Source organism: Ascaphus truei, chromosome 3, assembly GCF_040206685.1.
Source record: "Ascaphus truei isolate aAscTru1 chromosome 3, aAscTru1.hap1, whole genome shotgun sequence".
Lineage (NCBI taxonomy): Eukaryota > Metazoa > Chordata > Amphibia > Anura > Ascaphidae > Ascaphus > Ascaphus truei.
The window spans coordinates 389,816,058-389,832,091 of NC_134485.1; the positions used below are offsets into that span (position 1 = coordinate 389,816,058).

The 16,034-nt window shown below is 43.1% G+C and overlaps 1 protein-coding gene across 1 annotated transcript in view; it reads left to right on the forward strand.

Moving 5' to 3' along the window:
• Window positions 1-268: 268 nt before the first annotated feature.
• Window positions 269-16,034, forward strand: part of TRPC6 (transient receptor potential cation channel subfamily C member 6) — a 245,011-nt gene continuing 229,245 nt past the window's right edge. Inside the window, exon 1 of the mRNA XM_075592440.1 lies at window positions 269-593. Within this exon, the coding sequence (XP_075448555.1) occupies window positions 457-593 (137 nt within the window). The 5' untranslated portion in view covers window positions 269-456. The remainder of the gene's footprint in view (window positions 594-16,034) is intronic.

Consider the following 16,034-nt stretch of genomic DNA (forward strand, 5'->3'; position numbering starts at 1 on the left):
TTTGCATTTTGCATTCAAAAATGTATTTTGGTTGGTTATGGATGAAGATGAAAACCAAGGTTTAGTCCAAGCCAGTCTAGTTAGTTGGAGGTATGATATTCCTTGCAGAAGAATAATAAATGAGTGATCACAACAGTGCCCAATAATAGCTGCGGCCAATAACTAGCTTTGTAATTACAGTACATGAATGGCTTTGTGGCATGCATTATATTTTCTTCCACTAGAGGGACAGTAAACACAGAAAAATAAAGCTGTGGACCACAGAAGATCGTGAATAAAAGGATGTTGTGTTTTCATGAGAACAAGAGATCTCCGTTCCTTGCATCACAGGAGCATCAATCAATAAGCTCTGTGGATGAAGTGCCTCTAGTGCCTGAGCTGTTGATCAAGGTGCCTTTTATTTGTCTCTGAGCCTCTGCTCTGGACTCCTGTTGCCCCGGGAGACTAGCACTTAACATGAGCCACTGCCATGTGGCACGAAACAATAACTGTCCCATCACAGCTGTGAGGACTGAAAGTCAGGAGGACTATTTGTTCATGGAGACAGACAATGGAGCAGAGAACTCATTGCATCATTACGGATACTATCCCAGGTAAGTACACCTGGGGAAGTGCACAGGGACTGTAGCTTTTATTTAGCATCACTGATTCCTGGGTTGTTTTGCTGAATTGCTATATTTGATTATCAGAAATGAAGATCAGCACTAATATACATTTGATTAACATGAATACATGTTGATACATGATTTAGTTAAATGACATTATTTTGTTGAATTAAAGTGGCTGTGAGTCTAGTTTATTTTGAATACACATTTTATAAATACAACGTTATGGTGGACAAGAGAGTATGTATGGGTCATAGACCATCATGATATATTGTTAGCACACTATTTACAGTACCTCCCTTTTCTGTACATTATCAATTACCTATAAGCAAAAATTGTCTTTACAACTATATTGGTATTGAACATACTGTATATCAAGAAAATATCTGTGTCACATAAGCTCATGAGCATCAAAAATTTACATTTTGTACAGGAAATGTGTAGGTTTGTTTGTGCAATAAGAAATATCAGAGCCAAAAACACAGTTCAGCATCAGAACATCAGAACTTGTTGACTCAGAAAAGCTCTCTCATGCTCATTATTACCATTGAACTGGCATATTTGTATTTAAAAGATCTACATTTTATTAAATCAGCTCTTCACAATGGATCATCTCTGGACTTAAAAGGCTCTTTAGCATTTTCATTCTCAACAAATAACATGTCCATTCCCAATGCAGGAGACATTATTTTTTACTTTTTACTAACAGTAGTTGATTTTTTTTTTAATGTACATATTCATCACAGCCAAGTTAATTAGATTATGAGAGCCAGCAGTATTAGTGACTACTTTGTGTACTTAATGGACCAAAACCTCAGCTGACAACTATATTTTGTAGCAGTACATTTGAAAGATGAAATAGAAATCACACAGAAAAAAACATTTAACTGTAAATATATCCCAGATTTGTTTTGAGAAATAGAATTCAGAAAATAAATGTATGAGTGTGTGGGTTTTATAAATCAATGCACCCATAAAGGAATAGCTTTGACCTACCATGTATCTCACCAATGGAAAAATGCCAGTACGTAGAAATTGTGCAACATCATATTTACATTGTTATAGAAAACAGTGCTGATGATATTGTGGTATTCTTACTTAACCTTTATGAATTTGATATTTTTTTTAAACAATAGAAGTAATAGTAGACACCAAATCATTTCCTAGAAATATGTTTATACCATATAAGGATACAACAATTTCATGGCAGATGTCCTATTTCATATTATATCAATTCAAGTCGTGTTTGAGATCTGGAAAGGCTGACAATTGGAGTAAAATATGCAATGCATGCCTATGCTCAAAACACAGCTATACAGCATCATAATAATGAGTTACTAGAAAAACAGTAATATATTTGTAGAATCTAAGTAGGTTTTCTTGGAGATTAAGTATGCTTGGAACATTTATTTTATTGAAATTATGTAAGAAGGAAAAGGTGTTTTTGATATTTTTAGAAGAGAAAAACAATGTATTTAGAATGGTCCAGCACCTGTAAATTCTCATGCCTGTTGCAATATTGAAGCTGGCATAATAATTCAACATAATGTAGATTATACTTGTGGTTGTACTCAGGTTTTTGAGAACTCTTCCTCACATGTATTGTGTAAATAATGATGGAGACATATTACTGTATCATTCTCAAGATGTTCTGAAGAAAGGAGATCTGAGACAAACAACATGCTTGTGTGATGTTCACCTTCATGTGCAGCTACTGTACTATATAATAATGGAGACGTTGACCCATTAAAATATTATTCCTTGCAATGAAATTTCTTCAGGGTGAATTCTTTAAGTAAAACTCTATACAGGCATACCCCGGTTTAAGGACACTCACTTTAAGTACACTCGCGAGTAAGGACATATTTTCAATAGCCCCATACCCCTGTGTCCGTACGCTCGCCTCGCGAGTACGGACACTTATTCTGCCCTACAGACTGCCGTAGTAGTGACGCGCTGATTCCCCTCGCCCAATAGGCAAACGGCAGCTCGCGCATGTGACTGTCAGCACGTCCTGAACAGCAATAGTGGCTCCCTACCTGTACCGTAGCATCGATAAGTGGGAAAAAGGTAGTGCTTCACTTTAAGTACATTTTCGCTTTACATACATGCTCTGGACCCATTTCGTACGTTAATGTGGGGTATGCCTGTACTGCAAAGTACTTATAGGTATTCATGTTTTTTGTAGTTCTTTCAGGGAAAAGTGTGGGAGTTTATGCACTCTTGTACAAATTGTTTCAAAATAATTTAACGTTGGTGGTGCACCAATGATGACAAGGGAGCTTCCCGGAATCAGTTCCCAATGATCTAGATGCAAAAAGTGAAAGATATCAGTGGGCACTCAGAAGCCCCTTTGTAAATATACTTGATTTAAACGTACTGTATTTAGTTAGAGCTGTGGGTTTACGTGTTTCAGGGACTCTCCTCAGGCTCTGACAGCAATGCGTAGCACACAGCTCTAACTAAATATGTTGTTAATTAATTAAAGTATATTTTTGATGATACTTCTGAGTGCCCACTGATATTTTTCTGTAGTTCCTTGACGTATTGCTGATTGTAGCACCAACAAACATGAGTTTAAACACATAGCTAATACAGATTTTTACCCACTACATCATTTAATTGCTATCTGTTTTTCCAGTAGCAATATATTTCATTTGAGTTTTCTCCCCAAAAATTGAACACTTTTTATTGTGCTGTAGGTGCCTTTTGTAAACTTTAATATACATTATACTTTTTCTTTAATGGGGATGAAATGTAAATCAACTGCTTTGTACATTCAAAAATATTTTTGATTGGATGCTTACAGCATTTGAACACAAACCTAATCAGTTCACCACAAAGAGTAATACAATAAATTGCTTCTGTCACCAGCTCTGGCTATTTTCTAACACTGATAAATGATTTGTTTTAGAGATTGAAGTTTACAATTCCACTCATTCAGAAAGGCCTTCAAAGAGAATTTGCAGTTGCTCTAATAATCCAATAATCCGTGAAGAATTATTATCATTAGTTTGTTTGTATATAAAGCTGTTGGCTAATTCACATTTTGCAAAACATATATAATATGTAGGATCGGCCTTACCATTGTTGAGGCCAAAGGAGGCAATGACGGCAGCGGGGCCCCTCCTCCTGCAGCGTCATGACGTGATGGCATAATAACGTTGTGTTGCCATGACATAACGGCGTACCGATGTCGTGTCGCCACGACAACTTGACGCTGCAGAAAGAAGGCCATCCCGCATAAGGCAAGACCTCCCCCAGCTATATATATATATATATACAGTGGTTGACAAATCACCAAAAAATCTACTCGCCACACAAAAAAATCTACTCGCCACCTAGTACCAAACGTGTGCTGCTTGGGCCAATATTTACTCGCCCGGGGGTTAAATCCACTCGCCCGTGGCGAGCAAATGTATAGGTTTGTCAAACACTGTATATATATATATATATATATATACACACACACACACACACACACACACACACACACACACACACTTCCCCAGCTGCATACATCTCGCAGCTACAAATAACCCCCCCCCCCAGCTACAGACACACACACCTTCCCTACCTTGGGGTGAGCAGCGGTGCGGTCCTGCACCAGTTCTGGGACTCCCCAGCTCCCTCCTCCAGCTCTCCCCTCTCCTGCCTGATGGGAATCTGGATCCCGGCACCGACAGGAGGAAGAACCATGAGGCCTCCCGAAGGCTAAGGGCCCAAGGCAACCACCTTGCTTGTCTTTGCGGCCCTGAGCGATACTCAACTTAGGCCGCGCTTATAGTTCTGGTGACGCGACCGATGATGTCACCCATCGTCATCGTCACTAGAGAAAGTTATAATTCTTTTTTTAGCAACTGTTGCCAGTGATGTCACTAAAGGGGGCGCGTTGCGACGTCGCAATGTCGTTACGTCGCTCTGTCACGGTCGCGCTTACTATAAGCGCTGGCGACTGAGTAAAAGTAAAAGATCTTCATCTATATTCATCTCCCTAGGATTATAGGTTGAATGGGCACCTGGTGTATGGTGGTTGGAATTGGTAATAAGATCTAAAGAAACATAGCTGAATGCTGCAGACATAACAGGGCCATAGATACAGATGAAGCAGAGGCACCATATGTTGACAGTGGAAGTTGTGAGTAAATGCAAATAATGATATATTACAGATGATATGCTGATAATACACAGTGTAATCAGTATAAGGACACTAAAGCAAGATTGTATCTAAGAGTGTGCTAGCATGGCACTTTCAGAAGGGGAACCATATAACACATTTTGTAGCCATAGTGAGATATTTCTTGTTGAAGTGTTTAGACTAGACTGCAGGACACGGGGGAGCTGAGAATCAGCACGACCAGAGAGAATACTAAACTGGAAGAATGTATCTACTATACAATACGTGTCATTCCTTCATACGTGCCCTGTATATTAGCACTGACACTTACTATACGTATTAAAACTAAAACAGTCCCCCAACATATTTCTAATTGTTACTGTAAACATATTGTAAATATTCTATTTAGTTTATGCCTGCCTTATCTATGTTACTCTTAAGTGTCTGTAATATTCACGGAAAACTTGATATTTCTCTTCACTGGATTGGGAAAAAGGTGAAACTTACGTTAGGAACTTGGACGTGAGCTTTTAGTACCACAAAGTTTGTTTATTTTTAACTTTTGCAGGACAATGATACAGCATGTGGTGATATAATATTACATGCTCATACAAAAAGAAATATATGTTTGCACTGTATGATATGTCCCTGCTAAACATGAGTTTTAAAATCTGCATTCCTGAAAATGAAGTTTTGTTTTGTTTTTGCCAGTGTGAGTTCTGAAACAAATGGATTTGTTTAAAATATTTAAGTAGAAATAGCCGTTAGTCCAGTTGTGATAGTGTAAAGTAAATGAGTACTTCAGTATTAGGTGATACCTTTTTTATTTGACTAACAATTGATACTTTAATAAACTGGAACCGTAGTTCCTGGCAGCTATATATTAATTACATATTTTATTTGCATATTTCTGGGGATGTGGCAGCGGATAGATATGATTGCAATAAAGTAAGGGGTTAATATTGACTCATTCAAAGTACCTTGTGCAGGAGAAAGGTGAGTTGGCTGGAGTAGCCGACTGCATTAACCCCAATTGCATTATAAGTCATGTGCTCACTTCTGTGCTGTTCATGACAGATGGTATATGGGGACGTATTGAGGGGAGATACTGTTAATTTCAGGGACCTTTACAAAGGTGAAAAGTGGGTGACCTAGAGAGCTGTGTGTTGACCCCTGTTCTGTATGCCGGTCATGTGCTCCCAGGTGCACCGTACGTGACTATCAATTGTTAGTCCACATAAAAAGGTATGACCTAATACCGAAGTACTCATTAACTCTGCACTTCAACATATTTGGATGCTGTGAGTCCTCCGGTTCTGACCAGTGCTATTTTCAGCACTGGGGAAACAGTATAATGCCTCGCAGGATCTGCAGGCCAATCAGAAGTCGCATCAGCCATGTTTAGTTTTCCATGTGGAAGCACCGACACCTAACACCGTTAGTATCTTAGGAACTATAGGGTCCCCAAAGCCGTTAGTGCAGTTCCACCCCGGAGGACCCCATAGCTCCAATTATGTAATATATATGTATGTATATGTAGCTAAATCCCCTACTCTGCCTCCGGTGTGGGGATCTGCCCGGCTTTCACCCGAAGCTCTGCGCGATCAGGAAGTGGGGCGGCAATTTTGTGAGTCGCACATATGCAGAGCGGCGAGGTGCGCATGCGCAGTAAGGAGTGCGGTAGCCATTTTGGCTTTGGTTCCGCATATGCAGCAGTGGGAATACATGTCCCAGAATCCTTAGAAGAAGGGCCTGGACACATGGGACTGTCACAGCCAATGAGATTCACGTTGGAGAGAGGAACATGATATCCTCCGCGTGCGGGGCGCACATGCTGGAGTTCTGAGAAAGGCACCGAAGAGACAGGTAGTGCCAAGGGAGCAGTAGATTCCTGGGCTAGGCCTAGGCCTTGCCCTCTGAGCCCCAGTTAGGCCCCGAACCATATCAGAGTCAGTGTTGTAGAGAAGGCCCCAAATAGGGATGCTCCATTTTATACTAAAACTGTACTACTGCGCTGATGACCAGACAGCCACACGGTGCCCTGCGGCCTGGGACCTGGTCACAGGATCCAGAGACATTATGTGAGACCCTCTGGCTTGAGCTCACACTGTGAGGAGCATCAGAACCCTTTAGGGGAAAGGGGATTTTTGTTGGAGGCCCCGCTACGTGGGACCAACTCCAACCCACCACAGTCCAATCCACCACAGTCCAATCCACCACAGACTGGTACCCAACATGCACCTACATCTACAGGGGGTAGCGCTACTTCACATTTGGGTGGGACTGCTGGAAAGGACACTAGGGGTTATTGGTGCCACAGCACCCTCAGTACTTTGGGGGAACCACCACGTGTTGGGTCACTGGGCTTATACTGCGGGTACCGGTTATTGTATGTTATCTGTGAGAGCATATCAGTTGGCAGAAAAAGCCACTTCCAAGCTGAACGAGAATAACAAGCAGAGGTATGTCCATAAAGTACGCTACAGGGAACTTCTGCCTGGAGACAAAGTTCTCCTGCGGAGTTTAGGAATACTAGGGAAGCAGAAGTTAGCTGACCGCTGGGGAGAAACTCCCTTCGATGTAGAGTCACAGATGCCTGGCCTCCCTGTATACCGCATGAGAGATTCAGAGGCAAGGGAAGGTCTGGCATCAGAATCACTTGCTACTTATTCCTCAAGTGGGGGAAAGTGAACCTGAACCATCCCCAATAGTACCTTCAAGTGAACAGGAAGAGTCCAGCAAAATGTTGAATGCGGTAATGGAAGATAATCAGGATCCTTTGGAAGGAACTTCTTCCACTACAAATGGAGATTGGTGGGCACCATCAGAAGAAGTAATGGGTAGTGGGCCTGTCCTCCATTTACCCACCCCAGCGGCTTCAAAGAGCTGACCGCTCGACCCAAGGAGTCCGAGTTTCATACCCACTAGAGACTATGTTGCTCAAGAGTCACACCCTATGAGAGGGCCAGGGCCTCAAGCCGATGGTAGCCTCTCCACCCAAGAAGACGTTGTTATTTGTGTTCTCAAGCGGGAACGTTGAGGTCTCAAGCAGGAGGAGGATGTAGCCAAGTCCCCTACCCTGCCTCCGGTGCGGGTTAGTATGTGTGTACAGTAAAGCTTAGTTATATACACTGTGTGGTGTATTGCATATTACTTTGTATTGGTTTGTATTGGTTCCTGTGAGGGGTTATCCTGCAAATGCTGGGGCGCATGGTTTACAGAAACCCCGCGCGCTTCCCGAAGGCACTAAAATTAAGTGCCGGGGGAGCTGCAGGGCCTCTGTAAACCTTTACTGATCTTGGCTCCACACGCGTCACCATGGCAACGCGGCGTCAAATGACGCCGCAAGGTCATGTGATGTCACATTGCTATGCCAATGCGATGTCATAACGCCGAAGCCGAGGTAAGTGGGGGTGAGCAGGGGCACGGGGGTGAGGTGACCGCCGGCAGGGGGACGCAGGGAAAAAGTTTGTGCCCCTCTTGTTTAGTTCAATGCTAGAGCTGCTGCCCTAGTTGACAGGGTTGTGAGTTCTAATGTATGTATGTATGTCTTTATTTATATAGCGCCATTAGTGTACATAGAGCTTCACAGCAGTAATACACATGACAATCATATAAATAACAAATAATACATATAACAGATCATGGGAATAAGTGCTTCAGACATAAAAGTAACATTGCAGAAGAGGAGTCCCTGCTCCGAGGAGCTTACAATCTTATCGGTGGGGAGAACGTACAATGACAGTAGGAGGGCATTCAGGTAAGTGCATCTGCAGGGGGCCAAGCTTTATGTATCGTGTATAGTATTAGCCACGGTGCTACTCATATGCTTCTTTAAGCAAGTGTGTCTTAAGGTGGGTCGTAAAGGTGGATAGAGAGTGTGCTAGTCAGGTATTGAGGGGAAGGGCATTCCAGAGATGTGGCACAATCAGTGAGAAAAGTTTAAGGCGGGAGAGGGCTTTAGATACAAAGGGGGTAGAGGGAAGGCATCCTAATCCTATTAGGTCTGACATTAGTACCCCCTTCATCACAAAGGTCTTTAGAAGGATATATTGGATGTAAACTCATTTAAATATACATTGTATAGATATTAGCATATGCTAGGGGTGTGCAAACTTTTTTGTGTGCCCACCCCCCTTACGTTTTCTACAGAGTTTTCTGACATCCCCCATTCTGACCCCGCTGCGTAATTTGATGCTGCATTGCCATGGTGATGTGTAGACAGAAGACGCCGGAGACAAGGTAAGGGACTTACAGAGGCCTCGCGCGCTCCTTCAGCATTTAATTTAAATGTTTTGGGAAAGAGCGGGGGACCTGTGTAAGTGCTGCCCCCCCCAAAAAAATTTGCCCCCCAATTTGCACACCCCTGGCATATCACACAGGGGATCTTTTTTCAGCACAGGCATCTCTCCCTATTTTATTTGGAGGGAGGTTTGAGGACACACACACACACACTGTCTCTCTTTCTCTGTGTGTGTCTCTCTCTGTGTCTCTCTCTCTCTCTCTCTCTCTCTCTCTCTCTCTCTCTGTGTGTGTCTCTGTTTGTGTGTGTGTTTCTCTCTGTCTCTCTCTCTCTCTCTCTGTGTCTCTCTGTGTCTCTCTCTCTCTCTCTCTCTCTGTGTCTCTGTGTGTGTGTGTGTCTCTCTCTGTCTCTGTCTCTCTCTCTCTCTCTCTCTCTCTCTCTCTCTCTCTCTCTCTCTCTCTCTCTCTCTCTCTCTCTCTCTCTCTCTCTCTCTCTCTCTCTCTCTCTCTCTCTCTCTCTCTCTCTCTCTCTCTCTCTCAAAAAAAAGTGACAAAAACCCTCCACTGCAGCAAGGGATTCTGGGAAATTACATGCAAATTAGCACACAGTGCCACCTTATGCTTCAAAACTTTTTTTACCCACCATAACTTAACTAAGTATGGTAAAACCTATCCTGCTTTATTTGTGCATAGCAAGTATAACCAACCCCACACTGATGAGACCAATTAAGGTCAAAACAGCTGTCTGTGGGTGGTTTTAATGTGTACTTTAGAAGAGATTTGTCACAATTCAGAGCTACTAGAATAGGCCCAATTGACTGTGAACCAACTGCAATGTTGTATTGGATTTAATATGCCCTTTTGCACATCTTTTTGGTGTCTTCGTATTTATTTGACTTTTTATTGCTAATTTTCTCTGATTTATGTACGATAGGTTTAATGAAGCCACTTACATTTTTACATTCTTTACATAAGGTTGTTTTTTGACCAGCTGTGAAGGATTGCATTTTTACATGATTACGCCAAAAAAGCACACACTACTTTGCTCCTTTATTATGAGATAATGTGTTCCCCCATGTAAACAGTGAGCATTTCACAGCCATAATGCACAGCATGATGGTTACCATAGTTATATATTTCAAGAAATGTAAGCACTGCCAACTACAAGTAAATCATTATTTGTGCTGCTATTATGCCCAACAGCCGAACAGACTGAAATCTAATATCACATATAATTATTATAGTAATAGTATTGTTATGAGACTTGGACAATCATTGTTCTACTTTAAAGGTAGAATATTAATGGTGATAAACTTTAATGAGATGACTAATAAACAGGGTCACAATAAAGGAAATTGATGTAAGCTGAAGAGATATACAAGTGTCCAGGAAAATTAGCGCACCTCAATATAAAAGAGAAGAAAAAAGAGGTTATTGCTGTAGCAGGGGGTCTCCAGAGCTGAGCCACATTAATTTCAGGTCCGGAGACCACATGCTTCCCGAGGTACAGGCCCCAGTATGAGGTGCCAGTATCACCTGCAATTATAAATGTCCCGATCACGTGGGCCATGACGAGGATTATTTAAACTTGCAGGAGATACCGGCACTTGATACGGAGGCCTGTAACTCGGGAAGCAGTTGTCCCCAGACCTGAAATTAATGCGGTTCAGCTCCGGAGACCCCCTGCTTCAATCCTATGTAATAAAAATCAAATAAAGACAGTGAGATCGCCTGTAAGAGCGGTTCTAGGAGAGGGACCGCTTCTGTCTACTCTCACTGCACAGCTCTTCCAGACTGTTGCAGCCCGGTAGGATTAACACAGCGGGAGTTCCATTTAGAAGCAGGGACACCCACTGTGTTAATCCTGATGGGAAATTAGTGTACTGATTCGACACTACTGCACGGACGTTCAATTTAAGTAAATGGGACTTTATTGTGCACCAAATTGGCGCTATCACACTTGTCTTCCTTTGTCTCACTTGTCTTCCTTTTTATATTTTTCATTTTATAGCAATTCCTTTCCTGTCTAATCTTTCTTTTTTCCAGCATTGGCTTCATCCCACTATTCTTTACCTGTTTTGTCCTCTCTCTCTTACTGATGTTGCTAGCCCAACTGTCTCTGGAACCAGGGTAAGCTGCCTTAAAGCTGCTTTGAAGAAGGGTAAGCTGCCTTGAAGAAGCGTTCTCATTCGCGAAACGCGCGTGAGTCGGCCAATTATACAGACGTGCACGCGCAGGGTCTGACTCCCACGCACTCGACTGTCTCGCACAGCGAGCTTGTGCGGCTCCTTGTTACTGCACTATACAGGTCTCCAAGTGTGCCCCTACGGACACGCGGGACCTCTATCAGATAGTAGAAAGGGAAACTACCCTCCTATATATATTTATCTTAGGCTGGTAATACCAGAATTATACACTACCACATCTGAGTGCAAATATATATGCCCATCCAGTGGGAGCACATACGCGTTTACCAGGAGATTTTCTCTTCCCCACTGACGATATAACAAGCACCCTAAGGGCTGGGTCCCGCTGCGTCCGGCGGTGCGAGCGGCCGCGTGAGCGCTACTCACCATTTCCATGTAGCCTCCCGAGCCGGTCCCAGTCCCTCCTCACTGCACAGCTGACAACTTGCTGTGACGCGTCAGCCAGCAGGGGATACACGAGGATCGTGTTCCCGTGCGGCGACGCATCACATGGTGCACAAGGGAGCCAATCACAGACTGGCTACCATCAACCAATAGCAAGCCAGCTAGTGATAGCCAATGGGAGGACATAATTTTAAAACCAGGAAGAGGGAAAACTTCAAACTTGCAAACAGCAGCTACAACACGCAGTTACAACACGAAGTTACAAAACACACACACACATACCCCTTGGGCTGCTTCAGTGCTGTGAGCTCTATTGTTGTGCCCCCTGTCATGGCCGCTTCCCCCCCCCCCCCGACCCATTTGGCCACGCCCCCCCGCTCGCAAAAATGCTCCCAACGGACCGCAAATAGCTTCAAGTGCCTCTCCACGTGCCGCCTGTCTGCAGTACGGGCGCGTGGTCAGAGGCAGCAGGGCATTAGCCTTACCTACAGAGGAGCTGCTGTTTGATATACATATATTACGCCTTCACTGTCGATCTCCCTCATCTGTGTTCTCACGGACTATCGGTACACAGTACCTTACTAGGAGCCACTTTGCTTCTGATGACTCTGGCATTTACTACACAGCTAGACCATATGAGAATGGCTTACATGTCTGGCTGACCAGGGTTACTTTAGGTCACTCTCTGAGTACCTTCACTACACCTAGCTTTAGTTGACCTAATTAGGGAGACTGCGGTTTAAGATCTACACTATATGAGCTATTGATCAGTGATATTTAGTATAGTCTGTGTGCATACAATTTCTCACAGACATACCACTGTCTAGCATGACTCGACGCTGACTGCGCCACCCTGATCACGAAGGGTTACCCCAGGTCATCTTCCCCAAGCAGCAGTATAGTTTGCCTAGAAAAAAAGGTGATGTGAAATAGCGCTAATGGGAATTAAAACAATTAACCCTATTCTGAGGGTGAGCCCTATGGTAGAAAGGCAGCCTGGTGATAAACTGACAGTACAATCAGAATAGACAGCATATAACAAAAAAGAGATACCGGCGCCTAATGAGTCCAAAATGATGGAATCCTGGATATCCAGTAGAAATAGTTCCAGTCCCAAGATTATCAACAGTCTCTAAATCTTTGGGTGCTCAGATAGGACTTCATGCAGGGGAAGTGGACCATGTAATGAGAAAAGAAATATTTAGTGCAACACAGCTAAACAAATTCCTGCCAAATTCCTGCCACGCGGAGGACAGGAGAAGAGCAAGGTGTCAGAGCTGCTGCACGTTAAATCCCCCTCCTAGGAGCAGAGACTGCAGAGAAGATCTAATAATAACTCGCGGGCACTCACAACGGCCGTTGTGGTGTCTTGCACGAGGCAGACTTTTTACATCAGAATACCAGTCCACACAGACCTCGGTTTCACACGGGGGACATCGGAAGACTGGTAGGGAACACCTCCCCTCCAGTATAGTACCTTGAGGGACTGCGGATCAGGGGCAAGGAGGTGCGGATTGCCGTTTCCTGCAGCTTCACTGGAGATTGCCAGGCTTTGACGTCACATCCGGCGGCGTCACTACCGGTTCGCCACGACGGAGACGTCACTTCCGGTTATTGCCAGCAAAGAGATACGGAAGGAATACAAGGCTTCCAAGACACCCTGCGGACCCCAAACACGTGGCCACCAGCCTCCATTGACTCAATGCGATTTTATATCTGCTGTCCTGTGAGTGTTATCTAGGTTTTAACCCACCGGAGCGGCATATCAGCTAATTGTCATATTTTAATCTTTAGTTAAAATAAATTAACTTTTATTATTAGCTTTGCTTAGTGTTGTTTGTCTAGTTGTGTCTGTTTGTCTTGTCACTTTGTGCCAGCCAGTTTGCAATTTTATGTCTGTATAATTTGTTTAGCTGTGTTGCACTAAATATTTCTTTTCTCATTACATGTTCCACTTCCCCTGCATGAAGTCTTATCTGAGCACCCAAAGATTTAGAGACTGTTGATCATCTTGGGACTGGAACTATTTCTACTGGATATCCAGGATTCCATCATTTTGGACTCATTAGGCGCCGGTATCTCTTTTTTGTTATAGTATAGTTTGCCTACTGCTCATATATCTACATCTGACGTGTACAGATCTGACTGGTCTACATCACTTACCTTTTGGCTGTTTGTATGGTGTTTATGACAACAAGTAATATAACAACCGTAGCCACCAATAAACATCAGACTTTGGTAATAAAGATGTATTATTCATTTATTGAATGGAGTATCAACAAGTCTGAATGTTGATCTTCAGTGCATGATATTGATTCACACACTTTGCTAATTACATGAGGATTCCCTTCTCTACTTATCCATTAAGTAGACCCTATTAAGGGACTGCTTTACAGTGGGATCTACAAATATATTTTAGTTACCCACTATTACTGTTGGGATCCTGAACACAAATGGAACTTAGTACTTAGATCCGGCAAGCTTTCATTTTAACACCCATTATTTTAGTTTGTTGTGTTAATGAATGTATTTTAAATACTTCATCATACATCAGAGCGTGAGCTTGAGTGCTTTGGGTCACTTTATCTCTTGTTACTACTAAGCTGCAGTAGGGAAAGCTGTAGAAGGGCAAGCTGCAGTAGTGGTTGCCCCCTGGCACCAGAGTATTAACTCTGTGGGGGGTCCGATCCAGAAGCATGAACCCCCCTTTCCCTCGCAGTGCGATTACTGTTTTTTACTTTTCAGCCTCAGCTCCGGAGAAAGTGAGTGCTACATCTGTACATTCATCACTTACACAGATAAATGTGCATTGCAGCATAAATTAGTCTACATTTATCCGAATGAGATCGCAGGCGCAGAACAGAAAGATTTTGAGTCTCTCCAAAAATAGATGGATTTTTCAGTCCACTGCTTAAAATACCCTCTGAACCTCTCCCAACATTACCAGGCAAGCAAAACATGTATTGAGGAAAGATTTTTCTGATTTGTTTTATGTCTGTAGGTTATTGCGCTGGGGCATGTTTTAAAATGAAGGGCCTCTGATGATGGATGGCCATATCTCCCGTACCATGTGCAGATAGGATGTTTTGTCACTTTTATTCTCTTCCCAATACCCTACATTAGATGCCCAGGGGAGGAGTAGACTGTACTGGCAGCCATCCATTTAAAAAACTACCCTTAATAAGCAATTCATACTCCCTCACCTGCCCCTTTCTTTATAGATACGGTATCCCAGGGCCACATTAAATGACTATGGTTTGACCCCCTCTTGAGACTTGACTTGAACAAACGTTATAGTTCTAAGTTTCATCCAGTTATTTAAAAAATGTGAGCCTTTGCTTCTCTGTTTTCTCCGCTGTGTGAGTGGCATCAAAATAATATTGTATACCAATCTCACATATTTACTTCAGATGCTCCCATTGATGCTTCACAAAACAAATGTTTAATTTAAAAAGATAACTACTGTACATACGATTAATCTGGAAAGGGAAAAAGCCTTGCATTGCTCTTGCTAAACGCCAACTTTTCAGAGAGTCAGGAGGGGTACGGTTAACAAATATCTTTACCTTCAGTTCGGTTTCTCTCTTAAAATATCACTACAAGTTAACAACATGCTATTTAAAGGCAGCTTTAAATGAAGAGTAATGATGGATTCTTTTTTTTAATTCATAATTTGGGACTTCCAGGTTTGTGGATTGTTTATTTGATATATTTCTCAAATGGGCTTGATGAAAAGAAGTTAAATATATCGGTACGATCTGCTTGCGGTATTGAGGTCAGTGACCCTATTATGACATTTGCCAACTAAAGAATTTGCCATTATAAATTTGGCCCTTTGTACTAAGGCAGAAGCAACATGGTGGGTGCGAGTTTCCCTTTTACTGCAATGCCTCCCTCCGCTCCTCTCCGTCGGCGGTTTCGGGGTTAAGCCCAGGGGAGAGCTGGTGACACATTAGAGAAGGGAGGTTATATATTGGAGATGTGCTAGGAGGTGTGCCTCTTCCCACATTGGCCGTCTAAGGGAGAATATCACTGCTGCACTGCTGTGCGTCTGTCCGATGAGGCTGAGTGTAGTTGCGGGCCTGGCTATGGGAGCCGCTAGGTGTGCGCTTCTCAATAGATCTCCAGCAGCAAAGGGTGGCTGCAAGCGCCAGCGAGCAGGGCACTTGCTCCCCGGTGGAGGAGAATGCCCTGGAGCCTGGGGGGTCCCTTGAATTGCATGGGCAGACCCCAATAATGGGGTACCTTTTTAAAATAAAAAGCTTTTGCAGGTCTGCTGGAACCAGGATTGTTTCTGCATCCAGACAGAATGATCCTTGGCCAGCTGGGGGGCCCACAGGGCTGACAGAGAGCTAATGGGGGGTATAGGGCATCAAGAACTGAGTGGTCCACTGAAGCCTACAATAAAATGATATACCCCTTCTGGTTACATATCCAGACATAAAATAATAAAAAGGTGTGAGGCAGGCTTCAAATAAA